The sequence below is a fragment of the Eptesicus fuscus genome, chromosome 10 (assembly GCF_027574615.1).
Source record: "Eptesicus fuscus isolate TK198812 chromosome 10, DD_ASM_mEF_20220401, whole genome shotgun sequence".
Classification (NCBI taxonomy): domain Eukaryota; kingdom Metazoa; phylum Chordata; class Mammalia; order Chiroptera; family Vespertilionidae; genus Eptesicus; species Eptesicus fuscus.
The window spans coordinates 3,296,476-3,313,526 of NC_072482.1; the positions used below are offsets into that span (position 1 = coordinate 3,296,476).

General features: G+C 57.5%; 2 protein-coding genes across 2 annotated transcripts; both read right to left on the reverse strand.

Annotated features, from left to right (window-relative positions):
• Nucleotides 1–313: 313 nt before the first annotated feature.
• On the reverse strand, nucleotides 314–11,320 carry TAP2 (transporter 2, ATP binding cassette subfamily B member). Its single transcript, XM_054722308.1, has 12 exons — nucleotides 11,206–11,320; nucleotides 10,395–10,894; nucleotides 10,201–10,315; nucleotides 8,039–8,169; nucleotides 7,657–7,862; nucleotides 4,028–4,225; nucleotides 3,772–3,900; nucleotides 2,356–2,544; nucleotides 2,048–2,221; nucleotides 1,755–1,914; nucleotides 1,378–1,514; nucleotides 314–1,124 (listed from the first exon to the last, which is right to left on the reverse strand). The coding sequence occupies exons 2-12, from the start codon at nucleotides 10,885–10,887 to the stop codon at nucleotides 831–833; spliced, it is 2,226 nt and encodes a 741-aa protein (XP_054578283.1). The 5' UTR covers nucleotides 10,888–10,894; nucleotides 11,206–11,320; the 3' UTR covers nucleotides 314–830.
• A 2,042-nt stretch (nucleotides 11,321–13,362) lies between these two features.
• PSMB8 (proteasome 20S subunit beta 8) lies at nucleotides 13,363–15,998 on the reverse strand. The gene is made up of 6 exons (XM_054721944.1): nucleotides 15,756–15,998; nucleotides 14,924–15,071; nucleotides 14,658–14,769; nucleotides 14,430–14,559; nucleotides 13,849–14,053; nucleotides 13,363–13,607 (listed from the first exon to the last, which is right to left on the reverse strand). Exons 1-6 carry the CDS (start codon nucleotides 15,900–15,902, stop codon nucleotides 13,519–13,521), a joined length of 831 nt encoding a protein of 276 aa, XP_054577919.1. The 5' UTR covers nucleotides 15,903–15,998; the 3' UTR covers nucleotides 13,363–13,518.
• Nucleotides 15,999–17,051: the final 1,053 nt, after the last annotated feature.

The window sequence follows — 17,051 nt, forward strand, 5'->3', positions numbered from 1 at the left end:
GGAGGACCGAGAATGAGGACAGTGGAAGAAAGAGATGTATTCACTTACCCAACAGACATGTAGTTTTGTCTACAAGGAATCGAGCCCTGTGCCAGGCAGTGGATAAGAGCTTATTATGATGCATGGCCTAGTGTGGGCTCTGAGTCAGGCCTGGATTCAAACTCCCAACTCCACCGTGTACACTTGGGGAAGTTATTTAATCTCTTTGAGACTCAGTTTCCTCATCTATAAAATGGGGATGATACCCACCTCATAGGATTGAGAATAAGGACTCAAAATGATAACACATGAAAAACACTGGGCACAGTTCCTGTTCACATTAAACATACAAACAGCAGTTATTATCCATTTTTTATTAACATTGTTAATTATGGCAGTGAGCTCTGCCCCTCCGGACCCTGGCTCCCAAACTGCCGGACGCTGGTGGGAATGGGGAGAGACCTGGGGAATATGTATGTCCGTTTGGCTAACACAGCTCTCAGACAGGTAAGGACTCGCAGGAGAGCCGGCGGAAAGGTAGCTATGGCCACCTCTGGGACGTGTACAGGTCAGCCCTACTTCTCTGTGTGAGTGTGTGCTGCTTAGATCATAAGAAAAGTGTTTCAAAATACATTTATTCTGCACAGTACCCGGCTCGGCACCAGGCACTGCGCTGCTCTTCAAGGAGATAAGGTGGCTGGGCAGACAGCAGCCCCCTCCGCAGACAAAGGCACGCGTGGTCCAAATCTGCATCACGGAGCTACCAGAGCGACGGGGCTGCCGGGAGGTGCAGCCGGGGAGGCTCAGAGCGCGCTGCTCCTCCGAAGGCCGTGGGGGGCCAGTGCAGGGCCTCAGTCCTCCAAGCCCTCCAAGCCCTCCAAGCCCCCCAAGCCCTCCAAGCCCTCCAAGCCCTCCAAGCCCTCCAAGCCCTCCAAGCCCCCCAAGCCCTCCAAGCCCTCCAAGCCCCCCAAGCCCTCCAGCTGCTGCGCCAGGCGGGAGTAGAGGTCCCGGCCCGCCCGGAGCTGCTCGGCCTCCAGCAGCTGCCCCTGCCGCAGCACCAGGACCTGGTCGGCGCTCCGCACCGTCTGCAGCCTGTGCGCGATCACCAGCACCGTGCGGTCCCCGCGGCAGCGCCAGTCCTGCAGCTGCGGGGGTCACAGCCTCAGGAGGGCGCCGCACCCCTGGCTGCCCCTGCGGTTTAGGGTCCAGGCGGCAGGAAAACCCGGGGGCAGAAAAGGGGCCACAAAGGGCTGCACTGCCCCCCCAGCCACAGGCCGTGGCGCGGGAAAGGCAGCAGCCCCACAGCACCCCACGCTCCATCCCCCACCCCCACCCCCAAGAATTCACAGGTGCTCCGTCCACTGGGGGCCCTGCCCCGCCGGCCCGCCCCGCACTCACCGCCTGTTCGCACTGCACGTCCAGGGCGCTGGTGGCTTCGTCCAGGATGAGCACGCGAGGGTCCCGCACGAGGGCCCGGGCAATGGCCAGACGCTGCTTCTGCCCCACGGCCAGCAGGTTCCCCTTCTCCCCCACGTCTGAGGGGCCAAGAAACACCGTCTTCACACACAGGTGACCACGACCCCTCCCACAAGCAGGGACCGGCACCGCGAGGAGCCCGGGGAAGGGCGGAGTGGGGGGCACCGCTGGGCCGCCCGGGAGCGCCTGGTGCTGGGCGGGGCAGTGGGGGCCCGGGGAGGGCCAGGGAGCAGAGACCGCGGGGTTACAGGGGCACCGCCTCACCCGGGAATCCGCTCCGCCGGTGCAGACGGAGGTACCTGTGTGCAGCCCCTGCGCCATGTCCCGGATGAATTCGTCCGCCTGGGCCGCGCGGGCCGCCGCCATCACCTCCTCGTCGCTGCAGCGCGGCAGCCCGTACGCGATGTTGTCCCGCACGGAGCCCGAGAACAGCACGGGCTCCTGCCCGACCACGGCCACCTGTGCGGGCAGCGGGACGGCGTGGCACCTCGCGGGGTCCTCCCCTCCTCCCCGGGCGTCTCCCGGGACCCGTGCCCTCTGCACCGCCCCCCCCCACCCCCCCCGCCTCCGCCTCCGCCCTGCCCCCACACACCTGCCTGTGCAGGTAGCGGTGCTCGTACTGGGCCAGGGGCGCCCCGTCCAGCAGCAGCGCCCCCGCCGTGGGCTGGTACAGGTTCTGCAGCAGGGCCGCCACGGTGCTCTTCCCCGAGCCGTTGGGCCCCACCAGCGCCGTCATCTGGCCGGGGCGCAGCGTGAACGTCAGCCCCTGGGGAAGCAGGAGAGACCATGGGCCCTTGTCTCCCTCACAGGCCCGGCCGCCCTCAGCAGCAGCGGGTCCGGCTCTGGGCCTGGCCGCCCAGGCAGCGGGGCAGGGGCCGTGCCCCCCGCCCGCCCGGGCACCTTGAGCACCGGCTGGTCGGGGCGGTGGGGGTACGCGAAGCACACATCCCGGAATTCCACCAGGCCGCGCAGCGCGGGCGGCTCCAGGGTCCCCGGCGGAGGCAGGTTCGGCTGCCGGTCCAGGTAGCGGAACACCTTCTCGGCGGCGCCCACGTTGCTCAGCATGTCCCCGCACATGTACACCAGGGTCTGGGAGACAGGAGGGCAGGGTCAGCCCCCCAGAAACCAGCCTCCGCTCTGCATGCCGCTCTGCCACGACCCCCGCCCCGCCCTCCCCCCAGCCACACTCCCCTCTTCCAGAAAAAGTCCACCTTTAAAGGTGGCTTCGGAGGACCTAAAAGCCGCACCAATGCCCCCTGGTCCCGCTGCTGGGTGTGCTGGTGCAGAGACCTGCCCAGGAGACGGGGACGTCCTCACAGGGGCCCTGTGCCCACCGTGCCGCCTCCACAGTCCTCCACACACAGAATGTTCAACCAATGTCTAGGAAATCCAGCCCAAGATGAAGTGACGAGCTATTTTTGAAACCCGGTAAGTCCAGGGAAAGAGCTAAACGCTCCTTCTGCCTTGTCTAGCCACACCGCCCGGCTGGGCACCAAGCAGCCGAGGGGAAGTCCGCCCAGCGGGTACGTGACGGGATCGCAGTCACTGCTTTGCAGCCCCAGTAATCCCGTGGCTGATGCACCACAGCTCCACCAGAGAGAGAGAGAGAGAGAGAGAGAGAGAGAGAGAGAGAATGTATGCCTACACACATATACACACTACATGTATGAGGCAGGGGCAGACTGAACACTGACTGTATTTGGTGAATTTTAGGAATCATTGTTAATTTTTTAGGTCCGATAATGACTTTGTGGTTATATATATATATTTCTTAACATACTTTTTTTTTTAATTGATTTCAGAGGAAGGGAGAGAGAGAGAGAGAAACATCAATGATGAGAGAGAATCATTGGTCAGCTGCCTCCTGCACGCCCCACACTGGGGATCAACCCTGCAACCTGGGCATGTGCCTGACTGGGAATTGAACCGTGACCTCCTGGTTCATAGGTCCATGCTCAACCACTGAGCCATGTCAGTCGGGCTATATTTTAAATGTTTACATTTTAGAAATACAACTGAAATATTTACATGTGAAATTATATCTTGGATTTTCTTCAAAGTACTATGGGTGGGGGAGGAGCGGAGAGTGCAGATGAAACAAGGTGGGCATGAACTGATCCTTGTTGAAGCGGGTGATGGGTACATGCGGGTCATTAAAGTCTGTCCTTGGGGAGGGTATGTGTTAAATTCTTCATAACACAACGAGCTGGGATTTTGTTTTGTCTTGTATTTTTAAGGAGAACCAATAAATCCCAAGGCCCAGAGGCCAGAGAGAAAACAGAGGGACGGAGAGAGCATGCGCGGCTGCTGACGCACCTGCACGTGGTGGCCCACGTCCTCCTGGAAGAGCAGAAAGGAGAGCAGCCCGCCCCGCGTGAGGTCGCCGGCCAGGATCTGCCGCAGCCCGCAGCTCAGCATCAGCACCTGCATGGCCAAGTGCAGCATCTGCGAGGGAGAAGAAAGGCGGGGCTGAGAGAGACTCTGGTCCCAGCTCCGCCCTGCCCTTCCCTCCCACAGGGAGCCGCACGGACCCCTGGAGGTTCCCAGCCCCGCCCCCAGGCACCCCGCTCACCCTCCGGAAGAGCAGATAGAGGGCCCTCTCCAGGTCTCGCTGCCACCACAGCTTCCGGCACCGTTCCAGGGCCTCCTCATAGCGACAGGCCTCATGCTCCTCGGCCCCAAAACTGCGCACGGTCTTCAGCCCTCCAACTGCCTCCCGCACCACCTGCCCCGCCTGCGCCACCGCGTCCTGGATCTCCCGAAGCACCGCCTGGAAACGCGGGAGGAGATGCGGGGGTTCACACGCAGAAGGCAGCATCCCAGCCCCGAAGTCCCAGTCTGCCTGTCCTAGGAGCACAGCTGTCTTCTTCCCTCTCCCTTACATTTCCCGGAGGAGATGCGTGAGGAGGGAGGGAACAAGGGAGCACGCACTGTCGTGCTGGTGAGTGTGGGGGACACACACTATTTCCCTTCATTTGAGCTCGTACACACACACACACACACACACACACACACACACACACGTCTGAACAAGAGAGGTGGGGTTGTTTCCCAAGGAGCCACAGCTACTTAACAAAAGGTGGAGATGTAACTTAACATGGACCAGAGACGGACGGACCACTGGTGTGGCTGAGCGGCTGAGTGCTGATCTATGAACCAGGAGGTCATGTTCAATTACAGGTCAGGGCACATGCCTGGGTTGCAGGCTCCATCCTCAGTAGGGAGGCTGCCGATCAATGATTCTCTCTCATCATTGATGTTTCTCTCTCTCTCTCTCTCTCTCTCTCTCTCTCTCTCTCTCTCTCTCTCCCTTCCCCTCTGAAATCAATTTAAAAAAAATTTATTTTTTTAATGAACCAAAGACCTACACCTAAGAGCTAAAATTATAAAACTTTTAGATGAAAACACAGGGAAAGCTCAGGACACAGGATTTGGCAATGGTTTCTTAGATATGACACCAGGAGCACAGATAACAAAATGAAAAATAGACAAATTGGACTTCATCAAGATAAAAAACTTTTCTGCAGCAAACGACTCTGTCAATAGAATGGAAAAGAAATGCACAGAACTGGAGAGAGCATTTGCTTATCGCTGATGAAAGGATAGAAAACAGGACATATAGAACTCCTACAACTCAACAATTTAAAAACAACCCACTTTTAAAATGAACAAAGGACTTGAATAGACATTTCTCCCGCAAAAAAAAAGATGTAAAAATGGCCAATAAGCACATGAAAAGATGCTCAACAACACCAATCATTAGGAAAATGCAAATCAAAACCACAGTGAGATATCACCTCACAGTCATTAAGACAGTTATTACTTTTTAAGTAAATATATAAATGCATGTTGTTCCACCATTAAAAAAAGGAAATCTACCTTTTGTCACAACATGGGCCTTGATAACATTATGCTAGGTGAGATGTCAGAGAGGGCAAAGACAAAAACTGTATGAGCTCATTTATAAATGGAATCTAAAAAAAACCCACCAAATTCAAAGAAAAAGAGATCAGATTTGTGGTTACCAAAGGCAGGTGTAGAGGGCAGGAAAATTGGATGAAAGTGGTGAAAATTCCAGTCATAAGATAAATAAGTGCAAGGAATGTAATTTTAAAAAACATAGAGGATAACAAGTGTTGGCCAGGATGTGGAGAAATTGAAACCCTGTGCATTGCTGGTGGGAACGTACAATAGTGCAGTCGCTGGGAAAACAGCATGGTGGCTCTTCAAAACATTAAACATAAAGTTACAGTCAATCCAGCATTCTACCTCTGAGTGTATGCCCAAAGGAACTGAAAGCAAGATGCAGACAGACATTTGTACATTTATGTTCATAGCAACACTATTCACAATAGCCAACGGGTGGAAGCAACCCCAATGTCCATCAACAGATGACTGGATAGACAGAAGGCTGCCTGCATCGATGGAATATTACTCAGCCTTAAAAAGGAGAAAGATCCACCTGGCCGGCGTAGCTCAGTGGTTGAGCAACATCCTATGAACCAGGAGGTCACTGTTCGATTCCTGGTCAGGGCACACGCCCGGGTTGCAGGCTCAATCCCCAGTGTGGGGTGTGCAGCAGGCAGCCAGATCCATGATTCTCTCACATCACTGATGTTTCTATCTCTCTCTCCCTCTTCCTTCCTCTCTGAAATCAATAAAAATATTTTTTTTAAAAAAAAGGAGAAAAATTCTGACACATGCTACCACATGGATGAACCCTGAGGACATTATGCTAAATTAAGTAAGCCAGTCATGAAAAGACAAACACTGTATGAACCCATTTATAGGATACCTAAGTAATCTAACCCATAGACAGAAAGTACAATGGTGGTTGCCAGGGGCCAGGGGGAGGGTGGGGAGAGGATTTATTGTTTAATGGGTTGGAGTTTCCGTTTGAAAAGAGCTCTGCAGAGCACAGCGGTGATGGTTGTGAGACAGGCCAGTAAGCCAGGTCAAGTGGAATTGGGAAACTGAGGCAGGGAGCTGGACACGCTGCAGAGAAATTTATAGCAGATGCAGAAGGTCACCTCCCTAGGGACAGCATCTAGGCCTCAGCTGTATTTCAGCTCCAGGCTCACAAAGGCAGCAAAACCAGGTGGGCAAAGCCAGGACCAGCTGCAATGACTGATGACTCCCTGCCCTGACACTGACCAATTGGTGGAGACCATGGCCCTGAGGGAGCCCACCTAGAAAACTGATGAGTATTCTGCTGAACAACCCACCCCACCCCCAAACCCCGAGACCTCCCCTAAGATTACTTCCTGTGAGAAGATAAAGCCTCAAGACAAAGGACCCAGTGTGGGCTCTCCCTCTGGGGAGCAGCCCCGCCATACCCTTTCCCCTCTTCTTCCCCCACTTCTTCCCCCCACAGGCGTGCATCTCCTACACCCTAAAGGACCCCACAAGACTTGCAACCAGGGGAGCAATGGGCAGCAGCAGCTCGTCCCAGGCTAACCCCTGAACCTGCCCCCAAGCCCCCCCTTTTCTCTGACTCCCCGAGAGCTAGGGCTGCCCAGCCTGGACTCTCCTGTAGCTTCTTCTAGGCTAGGCCCTTCATGGTTTACGCCCACAGCTGTAATAAACGTCCCCTCATAGTGGCCTGGACTCACGTTGTAGAATTTTCCCTGCACGAAGTCAAGAACCCACACACTGCTGGCCAGTCCTGAGCAGACCCGCTCGGGGCCAGGTCCCCTTTCTGGTAACGGTGGTACAACAGTGTGGATGTGTCTAATGCCACTGAAATGGCATTTTAAAATGGTGCAAAATGGTAATTTTTTATGTTACGCACATTTACCACAATTTTTGTAAAAGAGAGGAGATGGGGCTAACATGACCACACATTCTACCTGCTCTACACTCCTGCTGATTATAAGGGGAAAGCTCTGCCTTAACCCTCTAAGGTGGCAGTTTTAATCTTTTGTGGGGAAGGTATGTGCACACTCCGCTGAGAATCTGATGGAAATGACCCTCTCCTCAGAAACATGTGCCTTCCCTCCATCCTTCTCTCTCCTCCCACCCCCCCCCACACACACACAAACACACACACACACACACACACACGCACATGCACACGCACATGCACGCACGCGCGGCCCCGCAGTCCCAGGGGTCACGGACCTTCTGAAGCTGTCAGAACTGCAGCCTTGAGGGCTGAGGAGAGATCTCTAGGACTGGTTCTTCCCTAACCGCCATGCATACCTGATGGCGGCCATTGTACACCTTTTCAGCCGCCATTGTGAGAGGCATCTCGAACAGAGACAGGAGGGTGAGTCGAGGCGACAGGTTGAGCATGAAGCTGTACAGTCCCACCACTTTCACCAGGCTCCGCAGGAGCACGTTGGCATTAAGAGGAAGCCAGGAACTCATTAGTTTGGTATCCGAGTTCAGCCGCGAGTTCAGCTCCCCTGGGAGGACAGAGCAGGTGAGGGAGCCCTGTGCAATGAAGACCCAGCAACTGCCCCTGACACAGCCCCTCCTCTGAGCACCTCCTCCACGTGCAGGCCAGGGGACAGGCTGTGTGCAGGGGAGGGGAAGCCCTCCAGGCCCCAGCTGTCTTAGTCTCCTGGACTCCCGGCCGCACCTGTCTTAGTCTCCTGGAAGAAACTCAGGTCCTGGTGCAGAAGGGAGGAGAAGAGCTGCTCCCGGATCCGCAAGTTGATCCTGGACATGGTGAAGAGGAAGCAGCCTCCTCGGCAGCCTGCGGACAGCGAGCTGTGGAGTCAGGAGGGATGGGATGAGGAAGGGGACCGAGAAGGAGGGAGGGAATGAGTGAGGGAAACAAAGGAGAAAGCACAGAATGAAAAGAAATGCAAAGTTGGAGGAGGTATACCAGGACAGGCAGAAGAGAAATGAACCAGACAAGGACAGTGGCAAGAGGGGCAGAAATAAGCAGAGGGAAGGAAAAAAAAAAAAAAAAGGCACGGTGAGCAATACTCGAGAACAAAATCCTAACTCGTACAAATTCACCAGTATTTATGGCAGACGCAAGGGAAGAATACAACAGAAGTGAGAAGATATTGTAAATAGAGATCAGCTGTGACTGCCTGGCCTCCCCCAGCTATCCCTCCAGGCTTCCCCTGGGTCTCAGTCTCCTTTCTCCCCACCCCAAAGTCCTTCCTCCTCACCCTGGGTACTTACTTCTCTGAGGGAACCGCCCTCCCAAGCCCCTGAGCCCTATCTTGTTGTTCCCCACTCTAGGGGCCCTGAAGTTGGACAACTCCTCTTAGACCAACCAGATATCCTAAATAATAAAAGGCTAATATGCAATTTGTCCCCTTGAGAGTTCCACCCACAGGGAGTTCAACTGCTCACTATGATGTGTGCTGACCACCAGGGGGCGGTGCAGAATGAAGGAAGGCCCTGGCCAGAAGGCCCCGATCAGCCCTGATCACTGGCCAGGCCTAGGGACCCTACCTGTGCACGAATTTAATGCACCGGGCCTCTGGTTTACAATGAAATGCGAAGGGGAAATGTGAATGCATGCAAGTGGGTAATTTACAAATATGGGTTTCTCATACAAATCTGGTCTCAGGTTTGGGCGGCTGTTGGGATATAGTCAATCACAAAATGATGAGGGTTTGGACTCTGATCGCAGTGAGAACAGAGAGAAGAGCCACAGGAGAAGCACTGTGAAAGCAGAAAACGACATGGCTAGTTCTGAGCATGAGGGAAGCATCCCTGACGCTGATGCTGGAGCCCAGGGGCTGAGGCTTCCAGGAAGGAGAACAAGACCGGGAGGGAGGGTGCAGTATCTGGAGCCCCGGGTACGTGGAGGGGAGATGAGAGTGGGCTCTCCAAGCCAAATGTCGAGGGAGCAACTGGATTACAAGGCGGGAGCTGGGCCCGGAGATGTGGATCTTGGAGTCACCTACAGAGAGGGACTGAGTCAGCTCAGCGGGAAGAATGTTCTTAAAGATCGAAGGCCTGAGTGAGGAGGAAAGTCCCTATGTGAGGTCCGGAGGAGGGCAGTCTCCAGAGTGGCCTGGGAAGGGGAAAGGGAGTTCATACAAGCTAACTCGAGAAAGATCAACAATGATTGTTCCAGTGCCACGTGCTTCAGAAGCAAAGAGAATGGATGACCGATTTTTTTTAAGTTTGATTTAAAAAAAAAAAAAAAACATTTTTGAGAAACAGGTTTCAGTAAAAATGGAATGAAGACATAATGAAGTGGTTTCTGGGGCTGCCAGGTAGGAGGGTGAGAAGAGTGAGCAACTCCTTCACGTGTGTGCCCTCGGTGCCTCGCCCACCTCCTCCTCGCCCAGCCCTAGGTAGGCAGTAGGTGGTGGACAGCAGATTCCTGGGTGTGTCTAAGAAGAGAGGGAAATGCAATGAAGGGGGGAACAGTTAAGGTGCCGGACAGAAGAGTGACAGGGTCAGGGTAAGATCTTCAGAGGGGAGAGGGGAAGGGTCAGGGAGAAACACGCCGCCCTCACAAGAGGGTAACTTTGGAAACAAACTTGAGGTGGGAGGGAGCAGACTAAGGAGAAGAAGCATTTCATGGAGATGGAAATGTTGAGGGGCCACTGAGCCACTGCATTTTGCACCACATTCGCTCTTTGTGCTGCGATCATGTGATGTAAACTTTGAAGATGCTGGGCAAGAATGGCGAGTGGAGGAGTGAGTGATGCATGAAATAGAAAGGCGGGTAAGTAAGCGCGCGATGCTTCCGTTCAAGTAAGTGCCTTTGGGACTGTGAGGGGCCCCGTTGGGGCTTCGCACATGGACCCATCGCCCATCACCTACCTCCCCAGGGAGAAAAGACACATGAAAAAGATGGCGCTGGCGAAGGCTTCGGGGTCAAAATCGCCTCCCAGGATGTCGATCACACGGCCAGAGTAATACGGGATTAGCATCTCCCCTGGAACCAGGAGGGTGAGTCAGGACGGGCAGGTGCCAGGGCCTTTCCCGCCGCGTCCCCGGTGCCTCCCCCGACTCACCCAACACGGCGACCACGAGGAAGAAGAAGGCGGCAGCGAGCAAGGGCAGGTCCGGCCTGGAGAGCCTCAGCAGCCGCCACATCAGGGCGTGGCTCTTCTCCTGGCCCTGCTCCCCCTCGGGGGCTCCGGGGGGGCTGAGCACGGCCCACGCCGCCCAGCTGAGCGCCGCAGCCCCGTACCCCGCCAGCAGCCAGCTCCACGGGGCTGCAGCCACGCTGGCTGGGGGCGCACTCAAGGCCCCTGGGCTCAGCGCCCTCAGGGAGAGGAACAGAGGGGGCGCCAGGCAGAGCGCGGGCAGCAGTGTCCTGGCTGGTCCCAGCAGCCCCCCCAGCTTCAGCAGACACCACAGCCCCCCAAGCCGCAGGGTCCCCTCCAGCCACAGGCCCGGAAGCCCCCGGGGGAGCAGAGCGTCCAGGGTGCCCTGGAGCAGCCGGAGCACAGCCCAGTCCGCCAGCAGCAGGGAGGCCCAGGGCCTCAGGTCGGGGAGCCGCATGGTGTGCCTGCGGGATGGAGGGCGAGAATTAGGGAGCTGGAGTCCCCGCTCTGCCCTCCCCTCCCCACCCCCACTTCGCCTACCGACCCCAGAAGCTCCCGGGTGCGCGCTCCCGTCGGTGCACCCTCCCCCTACAGAAGGCAGCAGCCTGCCAGGGAGCTGGGAGCCTGGCCGGGGCCTTCATCCTTAAAAACCCCGCGACCCCTGCCCCGCCCCTGCACCCTCGGGTCCAGGAGGGGCAGGAAGCAGGGGCGCAGGGGACCGGTAGGCTGGGCAGCGTCCCTGGTAGCCCTGCAAGTGCCGCCCGCACGGACTCACAGGTCTGCAGCTCCGGAGGTCTCCTGGTGAGATGCTGAAGGCTGAGCTCGGAAACCCGCTCCCGCACCTCTGCCTGGCTTCCCTTCGGTCCGCCCTCCCCACCTCCAGCCCCAGCCCCAGCCCCCAGGATGTCCCCGCCACTTTCGCTTTCGCTTCCTGGCCCGGCCCTGCTCTGCGCCTCGCGGCCACCGGGGGGCGCGCGACACCGCAGACTCCGCGCCAGGGCCCCCTCCTGGCTGCACCTGCTGGCCTGGGAGTCTCTGGCCCTTAGCGACTGTTACTCTAACAGAAAACCGTTGCAATTTTTTAAAATTGTCACTAAATTTTAAAAAAGCTCTTTCAAGGCCTGGGATGCTTTGTACTTGGAGAACCAAGGGATTGTCTTGCCTCCAGGTCTTGCTACCTCAAGCTCTGAACCCCGTTTTGAGAAGTGCCCTCTTCCCTCGCCCAAGCTCCAGTTTGAGGGTCTTGGGGTAAAAACAGCCAAGTCCGGAGCGAGAAGCACACAGGGCCCCCCACACAGAAGGCAGCAGCCACTCAGCCCTGGAGCAGAGCACGTGCGCAGATGCCTCCAAAGTATGTTGGAGCAGCTTTCCCACGTGAGGGGTGGACTTGGTTTCTTGGTTTCCTTTGGCACTGAGAACCCAGGGGCCAGGGCCCTGCAGGTCCCGCCTGACCCAGAGCCTATCTATGAGGCATGCGCACTGGCTGATTCCAGAAATGACTCTTCGGGTTGAAACTACCTCCCAATCACAAGCTGTCCTGGAGGTGACCCTTTTGAAACCTTGTCGGCCTGGGTACCAGTGAGTCACTTCAAATTGGAAGCACTGGGGGAGGGAGGAACTTAAAGTTGGGGTTACTACAATTTCTCCACCCCTGTCCATCCGGGATTTTAAGGATCTCTCCCTAATGAAAAAGCTTCGTGCTCAACTTCGCCCTACTTTCAAGTTGTGCCTTTAACTGTATAAGGTGACCAGGTTTTAACATTGGTAAAGTGGGACACCATTGACCGGGGAGGGAGAGGGTTCTTTTAAAACGCCGCGGTACACGGGACAAATTGTTAAAAATCGGGACTGTCCTGCCAAAAGCGGGACGTCTGGTCACCTTTCACTTGTTTAACTAGCTTAGTAGCACGCAGTACGATGTGTATCGTCTGAGAGACAGTTACAAAATGTTTTCGTCGTTGCCAATCCCAAAAAATGCCATTGTTCATTAAGTCCAAACAATGGTGGTCGAATTCTAACAACTGATCAACAATGCGAACTTTGAGAAGCAGTTCTCGATAATCAGTTCTCAACAATTATTTGTTATTACTAAAGTTTAACATTACAAAATTAACAAAAATAATATAAAACTCCTATCCTGGCTAAATAGCCACATGGCCGCCGAAAACCGTCTATTCCCTTCCCGTTCTCCCGCCGTTCCCTAGCTTGTAATGCATTCTTTCCAAAAATCGGGATTTTTTTAAAATGCCACGGGACGTGGGACAAATTGTTAAAAATCGGGACTGTCCCACCAAAAGCAGGACATCTGGTCACCTTACTTTAACAGCTCTCCTCTGGGAGGTGGCCGGCCACATTCCTGCCTGCGGCTCCAGGGTGACCCGAAAATCGCAGCGTCTGTCTCATTTTTCTAACCTCCTGACCTTTCCTATAGCCCCACTTGAGGGCGTCCTCCTTATCTCTTCCCCTTCAATCCGGGTCCTGTCATCCTGCGATGGAGCACAACACGCCATGGCACTGAGCCCCTGAGGTCCATCTCTACATCCAAGCCCAGCATCTCCCACGTGCTGTTTGGGTCGGTGGTGCCGTTTCCCATCACCACACACCTGCGAGGTGGGACTTTGTCATCCCACGCTGTCAGTTCAGAAACAGTTGTTCTAGGGCCCAACCCTGAATTAAACTGCAAATCCGTGTCCACAGATAATGATGCTCGGGGTCCTGGGTCCCGGAGAGGCGAATGTGGCAGCAAAGCCAGGAGAAACATTGGGTGAGGCCCCATTTCTTAAGTGGGGTTTGAGCTTTTCTTTCTTTCCTGTCCCCACCCCCACCTCACAGCCCCAAGCCCACTCAGCCACAACACAGAGGCTTTACAACCGTTTCCTTTATTGTACTTGGTGGGACACCCAGATGGCTGGGGGGGGTGGGGAGCGCGCTGCTCCTTGACACAGAGAACACACAAAGGACAGCCCGCCCCACCCCGCCGCCGGCTCCCTCTCCTGGGCTGGGGCTAGGCCCTCTTTCTCCTGGAGGGTGAGCTGTCTCAGGCCCCAGGTGGCGGGCTTTCCCAGAGGGGCCTGCCCAGCCGCCTCGGTCACTGCTTGGCCTCCCGGTACTGGTGCATCAGCTCGCTGACGTCTGTGCTTTCCACTTTCACCCAGCCGTCTTCCTTCATGTGGTACACTGCGGGCGGACGGGAAAGAACAGGGGGTCGCCCTCCGCTCTGGCAAGTCCCGTTAATGATGTTATGCTGAAGGCCGTGACAACAGCACACATCACAGCCCTTGCTACTGGACTCCAGTGCCCCTCTTCTGGCTCTGAAGACCCCCTCTCCCCTCCCCTCCCCTCCTCCTCCCATCCCCCTCCCCCCTACCCCCAATGTCAACCCCCTTCAGGCCCAGGGCTGGGAGCACTGGTCTCTTACTATTGACTACGCCTCCAGAATAGCTGTCTCGGTGGGTGGCGTGAACAATAGCCCTGCGGCCCAGGTCATAGGCCTCTTCCGGGCTGAGATCCGGCCGGTAGCCACTGTCCATGACCCCGTAGGCGTAGGAGTTCCCGCTGCCCGTGGAGAACATGCTTCCTGAGAGCCGGGTCCCATTTTCATTCACATAGTAGAGTCCAGGGCCCTAATGGATGCGAGAAGGGTCCGGGTTGGAGACGGAGAGGGAGTTGCTGGTCACACGCAGTTTCAAATGTGACCCATAGAGAGTGGACAAAAGAGTAAGAATTTACCACAGGGGCGTGTGAGCCAGGGCGGCACATAAGTAACAATCATAGCACCTCGGAGGGGGAGGAACAAACGTGACATCACTCTTCTATCAAAAGGGACGGGCTTATGAAACCATGGTCCCCATCGGGACCCAGACATGGCCGTGGACACGCAGCGACAGCCCTGTAACCGAGGACTCTACGTGCCACGTACCTTGTAGGGGAGGCAGGGGGAGGTACAACGAGGACCGATCTCTCGTCACCAGCGGGGATGTGGGGGATGAGCGCACCCACCTTCTTGTCCCAGCCGCAGATCATGCTGCCCATGGACAGGCCCATGCCCCGGTACTGGCACATCATGTTGGAGAGCAGTTTGGAGGCTGCTGACACTGAGATGCGCTCCCCATTCCGCAGGTAGTACAGTCTGGTGAGGACGGGCGGTGAGGGGAGAGCTTAGAGGGCAGGGGGAAGGGTGAGGAGCAGTGATCTGCAGGGCCCGGGATCCACACTGAGGCCGCCTACCTGCACTCCTTGGCCAGCAGACGCTCCCAGTACTGACAGTCCGCCGCACAGCCGGACATGGTGCCAAGCAGGTAAGGGTTGATCTCAATCACCTTGTTCACCCTTAAGGTGTCTGGAAGAAGGTGGGGTTTGAGAGGAGCAATGACCCCGCAGCTCTCCCCGTGTGTCCCACGTCAATACCGGCCTCCATTGGGGTGCAGAGGTTGGGCCCTGCTGGGAGGAGGGCCCAGGGCCCGGGAGCTGGTCTGGGGGGACGGGCCACTCACCGATGTAATTCCCAGCCGAGGCCCGAGAATCCACGGCCACGATCACTCCGTGCTGGAACTTGAAGGCCAGGGTGGTGGTGCCATGGGCCATCTCGATCTGAACTCTGCTCTCCGGGTCCCCGCGCAGGGCCTGGAGGAACTCGGGGGGCTGGGCGGGAGGAAAGGCAGGGAAAGGGGCAGTGAAGCTCCCGCAGGAGGCTCCCTCCCAGGGAGGGCTGAGGGCCTTCTAGCCAGAAGGTACAGAGATTCCCCACCCACAGTGAAGGGAATGGTCCACAGCCCTCTCCACCAGGAAATGGCCGGGAAGGGAAGGAGGCGGGCGGACCAGCCTGCTCCAGCTCTCAGCACAACAGCAAAGCAAGAAGAGAACGCGACCACAGCCACAAGTGGTTTTTCATTATTAGGTCACTTAACCCTGACAAAACACGTTTATCACTGGTACCCCCACTTTACAGGGAGGCCCCAAATCTAGCCCACGTGACTCTGATCCAAGACACACCAGGGAGGGCTAACCTCCCGTGCGTGGATTTTCCGAGGCCACCGCAGGGCCTGTGCCCTCGGGTGGCGCTGAGGCGGGCTTCCTGCTGTGTGGAGGGGGCCTGGCCTTCCGAGGGCCCCCTCCTCCCCTCCAATCTCCTCCCAATCTGCACTTCCTCACCCTCAGACCCGCGGCGGTGCCCACGTGGCCTCCTCCCTGCCTCGGGCCCAACGCGGCTCCCCCACAGCTCCAGGGGGGCCCCTCCGCGTTGCCCCCCTGGGGCCGGCTCCGGGAGGACCCCGCTCCTCCGCGCCCCGCCCCGCCCTGCCTCCCGGGTTCTCCCCGCGCCCTAACCTGCATTCCCCGCGGGAGGGCGAGCTCCGGAGATCGCGAGGAGAAACTGTAGTGTCCCGGGTCCGAGCCGGGCCGGCCTCCCGCGAGGGGGAGAGCCCAGGCGTCGGGCCGCGCTCGGGGGGCTCCGCACACCTCCAGCAGCGCCATGACGGCCAGCACCCGGAGAGCTGCCGCTCGCGCAGAGGAAGTGAAAGCGAAAGCCCGCAGCCCGAAGGGGAGGGAACCAGAATGTCTTCCACATCCCCCTTCTCTTTCCGAGAAGAAGGCAGGGGTGCGGGGCGGGGGGGGGGGGGGGGGGGCAGGTGTGTGCCGGGACAGGCTCCTCCGCCCCCGCTGCAAGGACGGCGGGAGCGATGGGGGAGGCGGTGGGGAGAGAGGGAGGAAGAGACGGAGCGGCGTCGAAAGCCCCTGGGCGACGGGGTTCCTGGGAGACCCCGCCGGCTCGGGCATCCTCTGCGGACATTTACGGAGGGCGGGAGTCGCCTCATGTAAAGGCATAGCCTCGAGGGGAAAACGAAGTCCGCAAGAGGCCGGAGCGGGGTCACGTCGGGTGGGGAGGGATGTCCACAGGAGCACCATCTTATGAAAGTGGGAGGCACAGGAGTAGCGGGGGCTCTGAGTCTGCAAGTCAGGTCTTGGGGCAACAGAAGATACTCGCAGCGCGTGGGGAAGGGCACCACGGAGAGGGCGCAGTCTCTGAACCTGCCCACGTGGTCCTTCCTGGGGCCTCTCCCGGTTCAACGGTCCCCCAACCTGCAGCCACCCACAAGCACTGCCCTTCTGCCCGCACCTCCTCGCGTGATTGCTGCCTGACGGGCAACGCTGAGTTTAACTCCTCTAAACCCCGCCTCTCTCTGCAACCTGTGTTGGCCTAATCTGCCCAGCAACTGTTGACGTCACGAGCCATATTCCTCTCTGATTGGGAGAGATTCACCAGCCAACCCGGCCACTAAGCTGAGATTTCCCAGGCAAGTGCCACTTGGGTGCCAGTGGAGCCCCACAGGACGGGGGCTGGGCTGCGAGGTGGTGAAGGGTGAGCTCCTCCGCTCCAGCCCTGGCGCTTCCCGCAGCCGCTCGCCCTCCGTCTTCCACCTCAGAGAGGCCCGGGCTCCCATGGCTGCGGCTAGTGCCTCAGAGCGCGCTTCCCACTCTGGTCCACCCTTGGGGGCGGGCATGGGGGGTGGGGAGGTCCTGGGGCGACCAGAGGGAGTAGAACACTGAGGAGAGAGGATGCTCACTGTGGCTTGAACCACGAGGATGCTAGAGAAGTCACCCGGCTCCTGAAAAGTGCGCTGC

What these genes read in the sequence shown, in the direction of transcription:
- PSMB8 (XM_054721944.1), bottom strand. Translation starts at nt 15,902, where the DNA reads ATGGCGCTGCTGGAGGTGTGCGGAGCCCCCCGAGCGCGGCCCGACGCC. An exon ending in CCCTCCCGCGGGGAATGCAG is followed by an intron (nt 15,072 to 15,755) that starts GTTAGGGCGCGG and finishes CCTCCCGCCCAG; the next exon opens with CCCCCCGAGTTCCTCCAGGC. An exon ending in CTCGGCTGGGAATTACATCG is followed by an intron (nt 14,770 to 14,923) that starts GTGAGTGGCCCG and finishes ACCTTCTTCCAG; the next exon opens with ACACCTTAAGGGTGAACAAG.
- TAP2 (XM_054722308.1), bottom strand. Translation starts at nt 10,887, where the DNA reads ATGCGGCTCCCCGACCTGAGGCCCTGGGCCTCCCTGCTGCTGGCGGAC. An exon ending in GGCGCAGGGGCTGCACACAG is followed by an intron (nt 1,515 to 1,754) that starts GTACCTCCGTCT and finishes TTGGCCCCTCAG; the next exon opens with ACGTGGGGGAGAAGGGGAAC. An exon ending in ACGTGCAGTGCGAACAGGCG is followed by an intron (nt 1,125 to 1,377) that starts GTGAGTGCGGGG and finishes TGACCCCCGCAG; the next exon opens with CTGCAGGACTGGCGCTGCCG.